At 45.0% G+C, this 19,979-nt stretch overlaps 2 protein-coding genes across 3 annotated transcripts; both read left to right on the forward strand.

The window, feature by feature from the left end:
- The first annotated feature begins 2,225 nt into the window (after window positions 1-2,225).
- On the forward strand, window positions 2,226-3,802 carry LOC128726149 (uncharacterized). Its single transcript, XM_053819939.1, has 4 exons — window positions 2,226-2,784; window positions 2,876-3,146; window positions 3,218-3,364; window positions 3,445-3,802. Exons 1-4 carry the CDS (start codon window positions 2,226-2,228, stop codon window positions 3,800-3,802), a joined length of 1,335 nt encoding a protein of 444 aa, XP_053675914.1.
- A 1,441-nt stretch (window positions 3,803-5,243) lies between these two features.
- Window positions 5,244-16,353, forward strand: LOC128723145 (ceramide transfer protein). 2 transcript variants are annotated; one of them, XM_053816860.1, is made up of 8 exons: window positions 5,244-5,477; window positions 5,798-6,096; window positions 6,159-6,389; window positions 6,472-6,532; window positions 14,013-14,129; window positions 14,216-14,773; window positions 15,195-15,330; window positions 15,405-16,353. In XM_053816860.1, exons 1-8 carry the CDS (start codon window positions 5,244-5,246, stop codon window positions 15,530-15,532), a joined length of 1,764 nt encoding a protein of 587 aa, XP_053672835.1. In that variant the 3' UTR covers window positions 15,533-16,353. The 2 variants fall into 2 exon arrangements, with proteins under 2 accessions (XP_053672835.1, XP_053672836.1); XM_053816861.1 differs by lacking the exons at window positions 5,244-5,477; window positions 5,798-6,096; window positions 6,159-6,389; window positions 6,472-6,532 and adding an exon at window positions 11,690-11,815.
- Window positions 16,354-19,979: the final 3,626 nt, after the last annotated feature.

Genomic DNA, 19,979 nt, shown 5'->3' on the forward strand with positions numbered 1-19,979 from the left:
GATGCAGTTGAATGCAATGTGCAATATGCTAGATAAAACGGTCTTTATTATATACTCATAAAACAATTCAACGTGTTTATTGCATTTTACCGTCAACAGACAGTAAAAATGTATTCCCCGGGAAGACACCATCCTCATTTTGCAGGCCTCATAAAACCACTCTGACATAAAAACGTGACCACAAAACGGTGTGTCCAAAAAGAAAAAGGAAACCAACAGCAAACCCATTCTTTAAATTCCGGTTATATTTTGTTTGCCCATTCATCGTCCTGATGCACGTCCACGTATACGCGATTTCGTGAGCCTTCCGCGATTTATCGTCTCATTTCATGCTCAATCGGATTAAATTGATATCGCCCTGGATGTGCGTTTCTCTTTTTTTGCCTTCCCCTTGGCTTCACTCGTGTGATGAGGGCCCTCCCCTACATGGATTTGGGGACGTGCTGGGCTGCATCCAGACGCCTGAAGGTCTGAAAACACTGGCCAACTGAAGGTGTTGTTTTCGATTATAATGCACCTCAAATTGTCCGTAATTCATGGGTTCGGGACGAAATTTATTGCACCGTAATAAAACAAGCAACGGTGAAACTGCAAGTGCATGGAAGTAGGTTACTTTTCGTACACGGTTTTTTTTTATAATAAAGTATTATCTTCCTGTCAGCATAATTATTGCTCGAGACGAGACCGCGGAAGAGGACAAGTACTGCTATATGGCAAATCTTTTGTCCTTCCTCTCTGTCAACTCAAGTTCAAGGTCGATGCACGTGTGTGTGTGACTGAAAGGAAGGTTTTTGATGGAGTTAATGAATTACCGTTGGTCGATTATTGCTTCGTGTGTCAAGTACCGCATGCAAGTGCAACGTGCAGTCAGTTATATGCACTTTATTCGCTCGGGACACCGCAGAGAGGTGAAATTGCAGACCCAAAATAAGGAGGTCATCCAAGGAGTTATTGACGACCCCGTTGTGGTGCCTTCGTCGTCATCGTTGTCATAGCAACGTACGGTTCGTCCTAAATTTGCGAATTTCACCTTCCTCGAGAAGCCTGCGGAAAGTGTGCCACTTTCAGGATGTGTTCAAGCGCGTCTGCGAGATAATTCTTCCGGTGGAGCCGGTTCGGTTGCCCCAGAAGTCCGCTTTTGGGGAGGATTTTTGGGAATTTTTTAAACGCTACCAATGAGCGATGTACGCGCTCACAGGTACACGAGAAAATGACCCTCGCCCCGTTCGTCCCTTTGACCCGGAAATCGAAAGTACCGACGGTGTCATAGATCCCATGAACTGGAACCGAAGCCAGAAGCGTGGAAACTTGCCTCGAGAGGACCCACGCCGATGGGAATATGGGATGTCTTTGGAAGATGAAAGCGCCATTCGTCGCCAGTACCGGAGTTTTGGTATGTTTTCCTGCCCTTACCATTCCACCGGGCGGTGGAAAAGAAACTTTCGTCTTCACTTCACCAACCCGGATCGTGGTAAAGACGAAAAAGAACACACGCCAACAGGCTATCGGTTTCTTCTTCACTCGGTCAGTGCCGTACTCGGTGCAGTGGACCCGGGAATGTAGGTTCTGGCCGACCGATCAGCGGCCGATCGTGACTGGAAAACTGGTTTTCCCGGACGTGTCCCCGCACATCTTTTCTTGTGACCCTTCGCAACCCGTTCTACGAGGCCCGTTGAAGATGCTGAATGAGTGTGAGGGTTTTTGCAGCGTCGAGGCGCATAAACCATCCGCTGCCAAACGGTTGATCGTATCGGGGCACGTTTGCAGCGCGAATTCAACCACGGTAGCAAGGAGTTAAGCTGTCCGGGAGGGCTGGGCTAGTTAGCTGCCAATAGTTAGCGCCGTACATGATCAACGAGCTGGGGCCGGCTCGAGGGCGGACAGCTGTGAGCTTTGCAGGGTAATAGGGTTCATAATTTACGGTTTATTACGTGAATACGTGAGAATGGGCCATAGAAAGTGAACCCAATGTAAGCTGATGTAAGGAGCGCTAATCCGGGGGTGTATTTGCGTTTAAATAACTATATTAACGGTTGACCTTGTTGGGACTTCAATTCGTTTCCATTAGCTGCAGAGCAGCTCTAAAAGATCCTTATCACGTTTAGGATATTTGAATGTTTCAACGGTTGTTTTTTTGCCATTGGATATAGTTCATTATATCTATTTTTAAATTCCTTTTTTCTCAGTCCTCCACCCGGTACTGTACCAGACATCAATCCTCAAACATGGAGATCCGGTGGACGCGAAATTCGCTATTATTTCTGCTTTTGGCCCTCGTCGCCATCCCTATCTCTAACGCGTCACCGAAAGAACAGCTGCTGGAGATAGAAAACAATGCCTCAGAGTCCGATCGAAGTCGGAGCACCACTATCGGGCTAGAAAGCGGCACGCAAACCGATTCCGGCCACACTCGATCAGTAGACGAGCTAATTATCGCGCGTGAGCCAACGGAGGCGGCCACGCACGCGGTAAAGAAGCGCCTGCTGGGCAAGGAAGGCAAAAAGTACCGGAAAAAGTACGTGTCCGGAGACGATTATCGAAAATCGATGCCACACGCCGGACAGACGGTGGATGCCGAGGGCAGCGAGGAGCCAGCGAGTGGAACGTCCAAATCCAACGAACCACACAGCAGAAAGAAGCGCCTGATCTGGGTTACGGATGATGGCCGGCTAGCGCTTCCACCCGGTACGTCACTGACGATCGCACCGACGATTGCGCTGCCGTTTGTGCGTTACCCACCGACCGGCTTTCTGTCCAACATTTCCATCAGCTTGCCCATAACGAGTGAGTACCCTTGGGCGGAAGCAGGATCCTGGTTTCTCCTGCGTGATATGGGCGTTTGTACGATGTACGAGTTTTTTCTCCCCCTTTTTAGTTGACTTCGATAAGCTGGGACTTACGGATAACCAGAATCCGCTAGGTGTGTTACCGCCGCTATTCGCGCGATCCATGGGACAGGCGGCCGGATCAGTGCTGGCGGACTACGTATCGGACTATATGAGGTTTCAGAGGCGCAAGCGTAGCATACCGAGTGCCTCGAACGATCACTTCAAGATCACCACCAACAGGTTGGATGAGGATGAGACGGAAAAACCTCTGCCGCAGCTGCCGACAGAGCATAAGCATGCGTTCCACGGTGGAGAACGGTAAGGATGAGCTTATGCGATGCGTATTTTGAAAGTATTTGGGCGAATTCTCACAACTCTCGTCCCCACAGAGCATTACTGTACGTGGTAGTTGAGGATTTCATAGCAAACTTTGGACTGGATGGGAAAGCATGCATGCTTCGTGCCATATGCGAGATCCACTCGAAATCGATCGAAAAGTTTGGTCTGATCGGAGAAATGTTGAAGCTGTTCTTTACGTGAGGATCACACTATCACTGGATGTTTTGTATGGCTACAGGACATGAAATGATTGTCGTTTGTTTACTCCTTATTGCAGAGCATCGTTATCGCCATATTCCGAGCATTTAGACGAGTACGTCACGGCAGAAAAGATCGGACGTGGTCAGGATGGTCCTGGCGAGTGCTTCCCGTATTACAAAGACTGCCCGAGGAGTTTGTTCCGATCGTCAAACAACTTCCAGCACATGTATCGGGAACAGCAGGAGCACCGAAGTGAAGCGGAAGATCGCAACCTCGACGAGGATCGCCATTTTGAGAATGAAATTCCAGTAGATACGGGCGAAGCTGAGTTCGCAGTGCGCGAGCCACGTGCCGCTAGCTCATGGAGCAGTAACACCAAAGAAAACACGATCGTGCAACTAGATCACCATGATCTGGCAGAGATGGCAATGTAGGAAGTTCAGCCAACATGTGGGCAACAATCTCGGGGGTTTGTAGCTTATGCTGCAGCGTTGTATCAATCTAGGGATGGAATGGTAAAAGTCCGACAAATGATTGGGTATTTAGTAGTTTCGATCGATAATCGAACAGGGTTGTTGTAAATCTTTGTGAGGTATAGTGAAGGGAACTTGTTATCGTTTATTTGTTGCTTAACGTAGGGGTAGACATTTCGATATATAGAACGATTAGTAATTTATTCTTTAGTATTAAGCACAAAACTGCATTGGCTAAAGTTAAGTGTTACGTTTGTTTGCAATCTCTCTGCCGCTACGCGGCAAAATACGGTCAGAGATGGTTGTTTTTATTCATTGTAGCTAATCGCAGCAAAAAGTGCTCATAGTTTTGTATTATCTTGGAAAAGAAATAAAACTAAGTCGTGTAAATATGATAAAGTCAAGTCTTTATTTAGTTGTGATTCGTTTCAGGGATAAATGATTGAATACGAACATTGAAAATATTCGTTCTACGAATAATCTTTTCACGTTGCGTAACTAGCTCGATGTGATTTGTAGCTTTCAACAAAAACTTTTCTTAAAATTTACACAAAAAGAATGAGTGGATTTCCGTGCATGTAATGAGCAGATGTGTATATTAAAATTAAAATAATTTAACGGATTTTTACACGATGGTGACGGAATTTGAAAAAAAAAAGAAGCTGTCAAATTGACGTCTCTCCTGCCTCTGTGGTATGGACATGCGTGTGCGTTTGTGCACGATTGTTTTGGTCGGTATTTTAGTTGGTGAAGAATTTTGTGATTTGTTGATATTAAATAAACTATAACCCTTAAGTTGTGTATAAAAATCGCTAGAAATTATCAACAGGCATTAGAATAAAAAGGAGTAATCCAAATATGGTACCTGTATTGGGTTCCTAGGAGGTTGCAACACATCATCCAAGAAGCAGAAGATGTGTTTTGGTGTGATAAGAAGCCGGAGAGAGAAGGAAGCAACTAAACAATAATAATACTGCAGAATCTAATCGTGGCCGTGAATCACTTGTTTGAAAAATACTCCCGATGACTTCGCCAGCGCGGCAAAACGTTTGGTAGTGTTCGAGCGCCTAAAAAAGAGAATTTTCGTCCGAGATAGAAATAGACCCTTCGCGTACGCGTACGCGCGCCTCATCCCAGTCGAACGGTTCGACTGAATCGGTTTTTGTTTTGCTTCCACAATTGCTCTCGCAACCATATCAGCAGCGACGGTGGCGACGGCACACAAGTGCATTTTGATAGCTGAACGCAGGGAGAAAGTTGTGGAAAGCTCATTCGGTTGTTTTGGGAAAGCGTGTGCATGGTTGTTGCGATAGCATCAGTTGACCGGGAGTGAATCAAATCGCGAACAAATTCGCCACCGTGCCAACGCCACAGAGCAGCGGCACCTCGATTCGGACGCGCAATGGCCGACGATTACTACGTGCAGAACAATTCGAACAGCGATGACTCAGAGATAGAACTCAACCTGAGCAGCCCGGAGTTGAAGGGATATCTGAGCAAGTGGACAAACTACATACACGGTTGGCAGCCGCGCTTCATCGTGCTGAAGGATGGCACACTATCGTACTATAAAAGCGAACAGGACAGCGATTTCGGATGCCGGGGAGCAATCAGTCTGCAGAAGGCAACGATAAAGGTGAGCCTTGCGCCCAGTCCAATCGCCGGTTAGGCAAAGTTCAATTAATCATACGATCGTTGCGACCTCGACCCCCCGGGCAATGATAAGTGCTATCGGTGAAGCTCTCAGGCGCGTGGTGATGTGTCGAAATTCCGTTCCATTTGCTACCCGCAGAAGAGTAAATTTATAGCCGATGCAATTGACACCATTAACCCTGGCGCCATGTGATGGTCCTGCGGCAGCTGCATATTTCCAGGCCGTATTAGAGAATGCAACGAATTGACGCACATTGTCTTACTTCATTTATGTTTATTTCATTTTCAATTTACTCCGAACAGTCGCACGAATTCGACGAATGCCGGTTCGATGTGGCGATCGGACAGAACGTGTGGTACCTGCGTGCCGAAACGCCCGAGGACAAACGGAACTGGATCGAGGTGCTGCAGTCGTACAAAACGGACATCCCAGAAACGGTTAGCTTGCGCCGGCATGGGAGCACCATTTCACTCCAGTCCACCACGCTATCGACGGCGAGCGGTAGCAGCCTGAAGCGGGTCAGTCGGGGATTGCGAGAAAAACTGCACGAAATAGAAACGTTTCGCGATATACTATACGGACAAATCGACACGCTCCAGCGGTAAGGTTACGCTGCCCAATCTCTCTGGTAGCTGAATAATGCAACTGACGCCCATTTTACAGCTATTTCGACGCACTACACGCCAGAAACGAAGACCAACCGCCGCTGGATCTGGGCGACGGGTTGAATCCGATCGACTTTAAAGGGGAAGCGATAACGTTCCGTGAAACGACGGCCGGTGTTATCATCACACTGCAACACTGCCTGGATATCATCTCACAAAAAGAGGAAAGTTTCAAGAAAAAGCTCGATCAGGAGCAGGAAAGGCGAAGAAAAGCGGAAGAGCTGTACAGGTTCGTATCTGTTTGGAGAAACGAATTGCCTCTAAACCGTAAGTGTACTTATGTATCCTTTTCTCTTTGCTATGTTCGGTAGAATTTGTAAAGATGAGCTGGCAAAGAACCGGAACTCTGTAATCCCTGGGCCTGATTTGGAGGTAAGTCTGATACGGATAACATTACGCATGAAACTGTTTCCAAGAATTCGAATGGCTTATGATGATAATACAATGTACCTGTCGTATGAACCAGGTAGACTATTAAATACCATTTAATCGATTTAAAACTTATCGGTTGATATCTGGCCATATGTCTATCTTAAGTAGCACTAGAGCATGATGGTTTGTTTGTCGTTAAACACTTTCGAGCGTAATGTTCGTTATCTCTAGAGAAATTCTACAGCTATCATTGGTGTTACGTTTATTTGAACTCCTATACGAATACCATTGATTGTTGCGGGCAGAGATAGTTTTGTATATTCCAATATGTTTTAATTTTTATCAGTTTATCATATAAACTGTGAGAGCTTTATTTAAACAGCTGTGCGAGGAACATATACGTGATTTATTATTTCAACGTAATAGAGGTTTCACGCCACAAAGCATTTGAAACCCTATCTTATGTGTTTCTCTGTGATGTGTAAGCGTACTTCCGACACAGTAGCTTATTGAAGAGTGCATTTACGCAAGTAAAGCATTTTCAATATCATTTGTCGCAAACAACACATCGTTTGAGTTCTCCGTTCTACCACCTCGTTGCATGTATCGTTAACGATTATTGGAGTTCAATAGCTAGATAAACAAGGTACCAGATAAACAGTGGTCGTTCGTCACTCACGGGGAACGAAAAAAATGCTTTACGACCAAATCAAACTAATCTTTCTTACAAAAACCTCTAGCTCTATGAAAAACCCCGTTGATGGGATGATAAGAACCGCTTCCGATGGCTGGACTTGACCTTACATTTGCCACTCGCCCCAAGGAAAGCACGAGCAGTAGTTAACAGTCCCTCCGACCTCGGGATTGTTTTCGTTTTTTAGCATAAATTTACCCACTTTTACGTGCTCCGTCACTGGGTACACCGGTGCTTGCGAACGCCTTTGGGACTTCCCGCGCCTTTTCGATGCCCTTCGGCGCAACCATGCTGACCATGCGGCGTGCCCTTGCGGAGAAGCTGCTGAACACTGCACGGCTACGGCTTAGCAGGCCCCCATCGCACGATAAGCGAAAAGGCAGCGCCACAAAAGCGAAGCGATAAAGCCGAATGAAATACACATGCGATTCACCGTGGGACTTACCAAAATTGTTTGTGAACAAACAATCGCGATGGAAACTGAATCTTAAAGTGTACGCGCGGTGGGCTTTGCGCAAGTTGAGCTTTTGTCACCCATGAGAAGGGGGAAAAACACACACACACACACACACACACACACACACACACTTTTGACCGTTGGTACTGCGGTCGGGGTGGGCATTATTTAGAGAGGCATCTTCGTATGCACCGTAGGGCGATGGCACGCGTCGGGAGAGCCAACGTAAGACGCAGCAAACGCTGGACTGTTCGTCGACCCGCGCAACCGAAGGAAACCAGTTCCAGGATTATAGGTCATGGTTCCCGTCGAAGCATAGGATGTCTGATTTGGGGGATTTTTTTTGTTTTGGCCAAATGAAAGGCCCAGTTTGGGTAACATTTTTTTTCCTATTTCTCACAACCCGATAATGCTCTCTCCGTCCTGCCGGGTGTTATGATGACGAACTGGAATGCTAGCATGCGGTCAAGTCAAGCGCACCGAATTTTCCCCGACTGCAGGTTCGACTCTCTTCCAAGCCGAAACTTGTTTAACGGTCGTGTCTCTTCGGTGTGAGATTCCGGACCATGATAGGCCGCTCGTGTCATACCGATCGTACGATCGTTCGACGATCGATGACCGTCAAATTTTAAATTCACTTAACGTTCCTCGTACCCTCGTTTCGCTTTCCAGCGTACGCGATCGAACGCATGGCCGCACGCATGGCCGGGTCTGTGCGTAATCAGAGTGGCGTGCGTGTCGCTGGTGTCTGTGTTGATTGGGGGTTGGTTCATCTCCGGTTCGTGAAGTCACTGGCACCTGATCTTTCGGTGGGACTACCGTTGAAATCGCACGCAGTCCCGCTTATGGGCGGTTCCCTCCCGATCCAGTTCGTTCGGTTTGAAAACGCTAATGCGTTTGCTTTTGTGGGGCCACTTGTGGTCTATTCTAGACCCTGGAAATTTTTCATCATTCACCGCCTGGCTGCCGTTGATGAGCTATGGTGGTTTCGCTGGGTAAATCTAGGCGTCGTCTGAGGGGTTACGTAAATGATGGAGCGAATACGAGATCAATCCCACGAGGGTGGGACAGAATATAATGTAAAGGTTTTCCGATCAACGACCGGTGAACCAGATTTCGCTGTCAGGGGTTCGTGTCTTATTAAATCTTTCTTATTTTCGGTTGCTCAGCGAAAGGCAATCGATAAGCTAGGCGTACAAATAAAGGCAATGCAAATTTTACGAGTTCAATTCGATAAAGCAGGGCTGTCCCTACATCTCCAACGCTCTGATTGTTGTGTGATTCAAAGTGAAAGGATGCCGGCACGACACACGACGAAGTAGGTTAACTCCCAGGGATGTTGGATAATTTTCGTATTTTGTTTTACTATTCGGCGAAATTCACGCAATGCTAATGGATGAAAATGAAATGATCTCGATTTGGGCGATCGTAGTGATTCTCTGTCAACATTACGTACAATATGTAGGGCATGAAAATGAGAATAAGGATGCTTCTTTTTTAATTTCGTTACCATTTTTTAACTACTCAACAATGTTTCCACAAAGCATGTCTGTAATGAATCTTCCAGGGTCAGTCCAGCTGGCTCCCAACAACATACAACACTCGTTTCACGGGGAAATCCAGCATATTCCCGTCTCTGCAACGGCCACATGTTGATGCAACCTTGAGCGAGATTTGAGCTGAAGTTCATTTATCTCACCGCTTGCCTCATTGTTGATTATTCCCCTTTGTTTGGATCTCTTTCTGGCGTCGTGTGATCGCTTCGTTCCTCTTTTCTCTATGGGCTATGCTATGCTACTTCGGACGCCTTTCTTAGCATCATTTTTCTCGAGTCCCCCAATTCCTCGCGCGGTCGCTACTTTCGAACGAAAACATTTCGTTTCTGCTGCGTTCGGGTTATAAACAGTTGTTATGTAATATTTGGCGAAATTCGCCGAAACAGCTGGAACCTTCTTTTTTTTCTTTGGTTTGTTAGTATGGATGGATTTTAAGCATGTGCTTTTGGAAGAGGTTGCGCGGCACGTTAGTAATGGGTGGTTGGCAGTTTTTTGGAGGGGCGAATCATGTCTCCACTAAAATGAGCTTTTGTAAGCTTTATGAGTAACCGAATGCAAATGAAGTTCTAGCTTCATTAGCATTCTCATCCGGTGTGGGCTTATTGATGTAATGGCTGATATATTCCTTGGCAAAATTCGCACTTTTTTTAAATTTCGAAACATTATAATACTCTTAAGTCGCGTATGTAACGTATTATTGAATAATTATTCAAAACATTCCCCGTTCGACGAAGTAATCGTCTGTCTGTTTAGTGAAGAGTTATGTCATGATCACTTGAGATAGCTCATGATATCATTCTCGGTGAGGAAGATAGCTATGTTCCGGTTTGTGAACAGGCCGGCTTAGATCAGGCTTAGAGATTAGAGTACTTTTTAGTGACAGTGAGTAAATAATGTGCTGTTGAAGTTTTGGGAAAAGTATCGATTAACGTATGTTACTTTTTATCCCCCCCGTTCGTTCGTTTCATTCCAAGTCGATCGGTAAAATTCGACTCGTTGGCGCTGATTGAAAGGAGCATACAAATAACACGGCTTCTACCCGCCATAATCGGAAGAGTATTAACTACGCCATACTGGCGCTCGAGCGTTCGAGATTGTATCGTAAAATTATTGTTGCATCTAGATGGAACTCGCTCGGTTCGAAAACGCCGCCACTCCCAAAGGAACACGTGGATAAAGGCGCATTTTGGTGGAACAATAACAGCGTGGCTGATGAATTCAAGCAACACGCCGGTACCTTCTGTACATCGAACTGCCGTAAATCTAATTAAACTCGTGGCTATGATTGAAATTTTTGTCATAAAACTCAGCACCCGGCTCGGGTGGAATTCCTACGATCGAGTCTAATTGCTTTATGACCCCACGTTCTACGCCGCGGCCATTCCAATTGGTCGGGGTGCTGGTATAGGTTAGCGTTGTAATGAAAGCGAAGCCAGCCGACCATTTGGTAAGATGCATATCGAATTGTGTACAATTGCCTTTGCATCGGCATCATGCTGTTGCAGCGGGTGCATGTGCAATGGAAATGTAATTATCAAAACCCATGCCTTTCTTGTGCCAGTGCGAGTGTCAGTACGAGACTTGATCTACAGATTGTACGATGAAATTTGAAATTAATTATACCAACGATATGTTACGACTTGCAGAAGTTATAGCTCTTGCAGGAAGAGCTGTCCACGTGTCCTTCTGATATTTCAAATCGACAAAATATTAGGTGATGAAGAGGAATCGATCGATCGTTTGATCCGCATTATGGATCATGATCATAACGCTTTGAGCGAGTGAATAATTGTTTTCCACCATTGCATTTTGCGCTGGAAATCGTAAATCAATAGCGGGCGGCGAGTTTGCTCGGATGTGACGCACTTTTGTAACCAGCCGTTACAACATAACGTCCGTAAAAGCAATCGGCAGCAACGCCTCCAAACCCTCCAAAGCACCGGGGACGACAATAAACGGCCAGCCTGTTGTGCCGTCGATCTCGCGAACAAACCCCCCGAAAGCTCGCGCTCTCTGGTGGCGTTGTTCGACGCAGTAAAGCACACAGGCCCAGGCATCGGTTTGGTCTCCCACTTGGGTGCCCACTGTCACTTTCCGTCGTGCCGTCGTTCGGATCAGATCGCGCTTCTCCAGTCCGTTATCCGCGCACACGGTGTTATCCAAATTGGATTGTGTGTTCTGTGGCCACTGCCACTTGTGTCTCTCTGTGTGTGGGCACGTCGTGAAGTGCAACACGGACGCTGGGTTTTAAAAAAAGAGTCGGTCACTCCCGTGTGCCCTCTGTCTCGCCGTTTATCGTGGCCCTTTCCCAATCCAAGGACATCGTTCCATGGTCACGCGTGTCGGAGAACTTTTACCGAAAAGCGAACCTCCACCGAACGCGGCTACGAGTGCAGTTTTCCGCAGCTAATGAAGCATCACTAATAAGAGAGTGTATCTTAGCAAGAAAAGTTTAATTGTGTGGCTGTGTAGCGGTTTGGTGATCTTACGAGTGAACGAAAAGAAAAGGACAATTTAGCAACATGCCCTCGCTGACGACGGCCCGATTTTTTAAAGGTCTTCTGCGGAAGGAAATAGTAGGTGTTTGAATCAAGTGCAACTTTTGCGTTAGTGTTCGTCAACTGCAGTGCGAATATCGTTTAATGCCGTGTCATACCGAGTTGGTCTTATCAGCACACGAGCTGCAAAATGTGTTTTTTTTTGAAAGAGCTTTCCATGTATTTACGTTAACATGTTTTTTTTTGCGATTTTTGTTTACAAGCCACCCTTAATATTGTTTCATCAGCATGCCAAGTGCATCGTCCGTGATGACAAATGGTGGTTCGAAATGGATCCAAAAACATGTTCTATGCAAACACGTTGCTCTGCGTTGCTCTTGCATTGCTTTGCTCCCCAGCCCGATGCCAGGAAAGCTTCCCGCGTTGGGTGCAGAATTAAAAGCATGCCTTGCAAAATGTAAACAATTATTTCGACACCTTCGACGACGACGCCACCCGGTTGTGTGTGTGTTTGAGCCGCGTAACCCTGGCCCAGTTCACCCGGTTTGGCGGTGGGGGACCATTTTCCACATTGCCAACCATCATCAAGTGCATTATGCTGGCTTTGGGGGGCGCCAATTTCGCCGTGTGCCATTGGCACACTGCTTGGTCCGGGTGTTCCGATAACGGAGCAAAGTTTGTTGGGTGCTTTCTACGTAGGCGAACATTTGGCCGGTTGAAATGTAAATTTCGATCGGGGGGCGCCTGAGAGTGGTTTCAAACGGGCGGGTTTTCCTGCGCTCGGTGAGGAATTAATGAAGAGTAATGAATGTAAATCATTTGTTGGGCTCTTGGTATCAGCGTAACTTATGTGTTAACATGTAATTTCCATTAAAATAGGTCAGTTTGTTGTTACAAAACTGTTTAGAAATCGGTTTCAATATGCAGCGTATTTTCTTATCTATTTTTTATTCGTATAAATCACTTTTGAACAACATTCAAAATTCATTCCATTATACCTCTTTTTTTGTAGAACTTAGAATCACAATTTATCCTTCAAAATAGGTCAAGAAAAAAAATATGCAAAAATCCTTATCACCAACGAGAGGAAACTAACAAAAACGCATCTCTTATGCAAAATCAAGCCAAGGCTAAGGTCATTCGGCTTTTTTTCTGTATGCATAGAAACTAGATGTGATCTTTTCCTGTGCGACATCGAAACCAGTCAAGCGCACTCGGAAACGCATCCGGAAAGCCAAGATTTCGCCTTCACCATCTTCGCGTAGGCCATCATTTGGCTTTGACCAGCGATCTTTTGCACACACGCGGTCTCGTTCCGTTCGAAACGCTTCAACGAGGCGGGGGGTTTAGATCCGTGACATCCCTGCGAGGCCGCACAAGGCTATCGGGCGAAAGCGTTGATTAATTAACAGCCGAAAAACGTGAACTTCACGAAGGTTCGCTTTGCATTTTGACCCGAAGGTTAGATCGCTAGTTTATTGCAGGCTTAGCTGCGCTTAGAGTCTTAGATGAATAACGAACCGATCGAGTGGCTAACGGAGTGGAAACCTTCGAGCACGTGATACGCACCCTAAAAGCCGCTACATCGCTGTGTCATTTCTCATCTCCCAGATGATGGCTTCAAAACGTCCAAATTCATAATTTGTTGTCTCACCGTAATCACTCGAATATCTCATCAAACACACGCACAAGGGAGGGAATCCTTTGGAGAGCTTGCGCGTGCGCTTAAGTATTAATATTCTGCGCAAGTTCCTCACTTGCTAATGGCGAACGCGTCCGCGACCCTGCCCATGCATGGTTCGAATGCCACCACCGCCCGGGAATCGATGCTGTCACCGGCGATTATGAAAGCGGCTGGCTTTGGGGACCTTTTTGTTTGAGTTAGGTTTCATTTTGCTTTTTTTTTAGGATGTTTCAGGCGGCGAAGATGGTGGAGAAGAAATTTAGTTTCGATTTTACAAAACAGGAATCATTCTTCTCTCGGCTGAGCAGCCAAACGTGAGCGTGTGCTGTGAATGCCAACTCGTGGTTTCATTTCTTCGATTTGCCATGGTTTTCGTAATGTAATGGAGTTGCAACGATTTGATTAATTATCGAGACACGCTTCCCTACACTTGCATGACGTTAAGTTCTGTTTTAGCGCTCACAAATTAGGGATGAGTCTGATCGATTGATCGGTTCATTGTTTGGAATGTGATTTTTTAAGCACAATGGAGACGGTTGTCGCATCACGCTTTACTAATGAGGTGTGTACTTTTCCCATTCGCACATTTAGGAAGGGCCCCACTCAACCATCCCGGAGGATGAATTCTTCGATGCCGTCGAAACGGGCCTGGATAAGATCGAGGAAGATCGCCAGCTACGGGTTAGGCTGAAATATCAATCGCAGCTGGTAAAATGAAGCGTGTTCTCACGCTCACTTTCATCATTCGAATAAGATGGAAAAATTGATACTAATGGAGCTTTTTCTTTGTGCAGTCGCAAATAAGCAATGCTGGTTCCGTGCACAGCCCCAATCCGGAGGCGGAGGATGAAATTCCACAGCTGGCGGAAGATTTCGGTACCGGTGCGCAAGCCAAGAGCCACAAGCTGTGGCCAGAGATTGACCGGATCTGCACCGAGCAGTTGACGCAGGCACGTCAGGGCGTCGGTGAGGACGGTAACGGTTGGCAGCTGTTCGCCGACGAGGGCGAAATGAAGATGTACCGGCGCGAGGAAGAGGTGGACGGGATGGTGATCGATCCGCTCAAATCCTGCCACGTGGTGAAGGGCGTCACGGCCCGCGAAATGTGCCATTATTTCTTCGATCCGGCCTACCGGAACGATTGGGAGACGACGCTCGAGGACGTGCAGATCGTGGACAACGTCGCACCGGACACGCTGGTCTTTCTGCAGACGTACAAACGCATTTGGCCCGCCAGCCAGCGGGATGCGCTGTTCTGGTCGCACATGCGCCGGATCACCGACAACGTGGACACGGGCGCCAACGACGTGTGGGTCGTGTGCAATCATTCCAATCAGAACGAAGAGTATCCGGTATGTTGGCACACATCGTCATTTTTAGCTGTCTCACATTTTTATTGGCACATTGCATGTCGATCACTGATCATCGTGGCACGACACACGGTGGTGCCATTTTTTTCTTATCTGGCATGCGTATCTTGTGCACTCTTCCGTGAATTTTGGGTTTATCGTCGCACATCCGTAGCCTCTTATATAAAGCAATACTTATTACGCGCGCTGCATTATGGAACGATGCGATCTCTTTGTGGTGGGGTGCACTTAATTATTGCGTGGTATAAAACGACGTGCTTGTGTGATTAGAAAATGCTGATAATATGTCTACGACACGTTACTAAATTTCCGCATAACGTTTTAAAATACTCTACTTTTTTACGCTTGTTGTTTAAACGTTTAAGGATGCTTTTTTAATCGATCGATTTCGTTTGTTTTCCAGCCCGCTAACCAAGGCAAATGTGTACGAATCTATCTGACGGTGATATTAGTTTGCCAGACCTACCTGACTCCGGGCAAGGACAGCAAAACCGCAACCCGAGACGATCTGACCTGTAAAATTACCTACTGCTCCACTGGTAAACATTACTAATGCCGCTTTCATAAGTAGATTCGCTTATGTTCTGTTTTTGTATTCTTTTTCCTGCCACAGTTAATCCCGGCGGTTGGGCTCCTGCAACCGTGCTACGCGCTATCTATAAGAAAGAATATCCAAAGTTCCTTAAGCGTTTCACCGGCTACGTTGTTGATCAATGTAAAGCAAAACCGATCATGTATTAGAAACGTCGGAGGTTAGGCTTTTGATTTATTTTGTTTTAGCTGTAAGCGATCTAGATGTTGTTATATATGTATACAAAAAAAACATAAACGCGCATGCATTATATTTTTACCCCCTTCTACCCGTATGGTATGTTGAACCGTACAGCTTTACAAGGATTCGAAAAGGGAAGGAGGCAGAGAGAGAGGGAGAGATAAATTGTATATTTAAGCAATGCGAATTGCCTCTGGAACGTATGAATGAAGGAGTTAGTCCTATTAGCAAACCTGTCGAACATATCTACGAGCGAGTCGTTAGGTGCGGCAACGAATAAAACGTATGCGCGCGTGTTTTAGAGTGGGTAGTGAAGCATAGCCACCACCAAAGGTGTTTATTTGTGCGAGTGAAAACCACAACGTGTGGGAGAATATATAGCCGGATTTTTGTTTCGTTATCAAAAAAGAATTTGTATAGGAACTGGCTTTCATGAGGTTCGTTATATCGTGGCTGCTTCTCGGGCGTGGTAGCAGAGACAGATAAAATAGGCAGACGCAGCTGGATAGGGCAATCGGAAGGGACACCGGGCATCGGAACCGGACGAGCGCAGGAGCCAGGTCTTCGCGATGTTTTTTCACAGTGAAACATTTCAATCGAACGAATGAGCTGAAAACGTTGGTGGGCTGATGGTGGTTGAAATATTTCATACTTCCTGCTAACAAATCAAAATCCATTGAGGTGTCGTCTACTCCTCTGAAAGCGCGGTAGATCTTCCTTCCAGTGAGCGAAACAGGTGTGCTAAGGGAAATAGGTTCATAAAATAAACAGCATATAAAGATCTGGTTTACAATCGACCGAATGTTGTGTGTTCTGTTTTTTTTTGTTGATAATTGATGATAAATCGAGACGAAAAGGGTGGTAAGTTGGCGAGTGATGTGGTTGCTTGGATGATAAGATTCAATAGATAGATATGGAGTTTAAATTTCCTTTGAGTTGATGAAAATCACCGAATAATAATTTAAATAATTTTCGAAATTTTTCTTATCGTTTGGAGTTGAAATTGACTTCCCAACGTAATTACGCCTATCTTTTAGTCAAAAAGTATGACGGATTCATTCTATGAAATATTTCAAGCGTTTGAAAATTGTAGTGTCGCCTATTCAATTTTCTAAAATTGATGCAGTTTATTTTAGAAAATTGCCTCCTCTTGGCTGGTATGCACTCCTGTTACTTTTGCTAAAATTTTCACTGTTTTGTCCATGCGAAAATTTATTTTCTCCTTCATTTTTTCCCATTCGTTATGAAAGATGCCAAGTTCATTTAGTTTTATTTCGGACACATCGACAGGACGAGACGAAAGCTTGCTCTTCGATGTGTTTTACCGTGCTTTATTTTATCGTCTTTTCTGTAGATTGATATTCATTCTATTGTTTCTTTGTAGGTTTGTTTGTTTTTCTTCTTTAATATTTCTTTCACAATAATACTTTAAAATTGTCTTTCATATCGTCATACTGCATTCAAAGTCCCACGCTTACGGCTCGTGATTTCGATTCTCTCCCCTCGATCATGCACTTTGTTATGCGATTTTTTTTTAAAGGATATCAACAAACACATCCGATTGATCGACTTCCATTTCACAGGTCTGCATCAAATTTGAGTTAATGCGGTAAAAGATATGATATCTTTCGATCATTTGGAATGATGCGTTACAATGTATGTTTGTTTAGCTTCTGAATGAGATTTTCCGTTCTAATGTTGATGCAAGCTGTGATGCCGGAAAGGATGAGTTTTCTCACATGTACCAATAGTTTCCCAAAGGGATATGCGTATGTGGTGTGGCCATTCTTTTTTTTGGGTTAGACTTGAGCGCGTTTGATGGTAAATCAAATAAAGTATTCAGTTTTCTGTTGAGTAACGTTCGTGTAACGCTTATCGTAAGAGCTTTTAACTCGTTTTCCCCTTTACACACGTTTTACATTTTGTATTAGTTTGGTGTAGAAGTCTCACCTTGAGGTTGGCAATCGCGTTTTCTTCTGTATCCCTTGCATGGTTTGGCTTCAGTGATATTCAGTGGAAAAAAGGGAAAAACCAAATCCCCACCACGCTTCACTCACGTACGTGAATGTTTCAGTTTAATGCTACCGTTTGGTTTTCCCAACCATTTTCCTGATCTTATCTACCCTTACCAGCCTGCCCGTTCAATAAATATGTATATACAAATATAACATGTGTCTTTCATTGTCATATAAAAGAAAATGTTCAGCAAACGCAACGAACAGATGGTTCAAAACAGTCGATCCTTCGTTTCATCGTTTATGCTACACATGGGTTCATTCGATATTGTCTCATTGTTTTATTTTTCATTGTTTTAACCTAAGGTTGTCGCGATCCTGGCCCTTCCGATGCTAGCATTTCAATCTCATTCGATCGTTCAGCTTTCCCACGGTTCATCGCCAATCGATCGCTTACATGCTAGCAGGATCAGCGAGGATCCTTTTCGTCCCAGGCTCCCAGTTCTCTTGAGTTTGGTTTCATAGGTGTATGAGTGTGTGCGTGTGTGCCTGGGAGGCTGAGAAATTACGATACCATGGTTTTTTTCTTCTTCTTTTGGCCTATTTATACGTTTCATTTCAGGTTGTTGGTTATTATGCTTCGCTAGTTTGATCCTTCCATCTGTGATCTGCGATGTGTCGGGAAGGAAGTGTCGGAGTGACATTAATGAATTTACAGCGTTTATCCTTAAAAGGGAACAAACAGAAAATAGAACTAATGGTTGTGTGTTGGAAAACATGCCGTTCCGGGTGTGGAAGAAACGATCAAATTTGGCTGTTACCGGTAAGTGGCTTTTCGCGACATGTACATTGTTTTTCGTTATCCCTTTTCTTTTTACTCTAAATGCATCTATTTCACAACTGTGTGCTTGTCCACACATCAGAGAGAGAGAAGGATATGTAAATTTTGGAAGTTGGGTAGTGTTTTTCTCGTGTTTTTGACTGATACAACGTGAGTGTAAGGTGTAGTTCATGTGTAGCTACGTCTAGAAGCTTCAGTTCGGGTTTTCCTTGTTTCTTTTTTTTTCATTTCTAAACAGATTTCATCCGGACATTCTCTAAAGTGGGTCACATTGATCCTCGATCCTGTCGCATCGGTGCAAAGGAAACAATTCATGTTAGCATCGAATTTTATTCGGCAATTTAGAGAAAGGAGTTTGTGAATTGAAATGACAGTTTTAACTAGCATTTTCTTTTTCGAATACAAATCAGCGCGCGTATGTGGGTTGTGTGTTACAAGGCACTGCTAAAAACGTGTAAGCAAAACCGTTTGGGGAGCTGAAACTGAGATAAGCCACCAATAAGGGAATGCTGCAAGAGGCTCTGTTGCATCCTTATCGTCATGAATTACGAGCAGCAACCATTTTGTAATGATACTCTTTCATCTGCTTAACGAGATGGAATGGCAATCGAATTCATTTTACAGTATTTTTTTTTACATTCGTACGGTAGCTAGATTGAATTTGAGAGAGATAATGAGCGAGCACGTGGGCTTAAATTCCAATTCGTAACGAGTGCTGTTCATAACAAGCGTGTCCCATATTGATACACCCAATAGCATGGGGAAACAATTTTAAACCATCACCATTTAACTAACAGATTGGGTTGGGTTCTAAGCACTTCCGTTCTGAGGACAGCCGGTTGGCTTTTCTTTTGTTTAACCAACGCTGGGGTAAAACTATTCCTTTTATGTTTTTTGGTCCAGTTTTTAATGGATGAGGGAGTCCGAGAAAGGAGACTCAAATGCACTAGAAACTCGAAGTAAACTATTCGAAGAGTTCATCAAACGTAACACTATAAACGGTTGTGGCTTCCCAGAAGAAAAAAAACACAATAAGGGCAAACGTTTACATGATCCACGATCAAGTACGATCGCTTTTAGATTACCCGTGGCAAAACGGGGGAACCGACTTGGGTCAAAACACGTCCGATGGGGCATTGTATTTCTTCACTAGTCTACGTCTCTTACAGAGTTTACATGAGAATGAGTGCTATTTTCTAATCCATTTGTTTACACTTCTGCTACCGCTCTTCCAACAGTACTATCTAGTGGGAGTGGGGGGGGTGGGGGGCTGGGGATGATGATAAGGAGGTTTGTCTTTTATGTTTTAATTTCACGTTCGCTATCGACTTTCCCGAGCCGCCCCGAGCACAACGGTCGATTTAAACGCCAACAAAAACAAATTCTTGGCCCTCTGTCCGAACGCTAGTCCTTGCTGCCTGGATTATTTTCTTTTCGTTAAGTTAACCTATCTCCTTATCGCGGTGTATATTCAATTCTCGTATTCATCGTTAGTGTTTGGCTTTGAGTTTGAGTGGTCTGTAAGCGAAATGCAAAACCTTGCCCGTGGCGTTTGTGCGCACTTTGAGTGGTGTGGTGAAGCCAAACTTCGTACTCTATAAAAATATACGCGTATAAAAC

Source organism: Anopheles nili, chromosome 3 (assembly GCF_943737925.1).
Source record: "Anopheles nili chromosome 3, idAnoNiliSN_F5_01, whole genome shotgun sequence".
NCBI lineage: Eukaryota > Metazoa > Arthropoda > Insecta > Diptera > Culicidae > Anopheles > Anopheles nili.

Excerpts from the sequence above, each read along its gene's own strand:
- LOC128723145 (XM_053816860.1), top strand. The coding sequence starts at position 5,244 with ATGGCCGACGATTACTACGTGCAGAACAATTCGAACAGCGATGACTCA. Across the intron at positions 14,130-14,215 it reads TGAAATATCAATCGCAGCTG|TCGCAAATAAGCAATGCTGG; the intron begins GTAAAATGAAGC and ends TTCTTTGTGCAG. Across the intron at positions 15,331-15,404 it reads AATTACCTACTGCTCCACTG|TTAATCCCGGCGGTTGGGCT; the intron begins GTAAACATTACT and ends TTCCTGCCACAG.
- LOC128726149 (XM_053819939.1), top strand. The coding sequence starts at position 2,226 with ATGGAGATCCGGTGGACGCGAAATTCGCTATTATTTCTGCTTTTGGCC. Across the intron at positions 3,147-3,217 it reads GCGTTCCACGGTGGAGAACG|AGCATTACTGTACGTGGTAG; the intron begins GTAAGGATGAGC and ends TCGTCCCCACAG. Across the intron at positions 3,365-3,444 it reads ATGTTGAAGCTGTTCTTTAC|AGCATCGTTATCGCCATATT; the intron begins GTGAGGATCACA and ends TCCTTATTGCAG.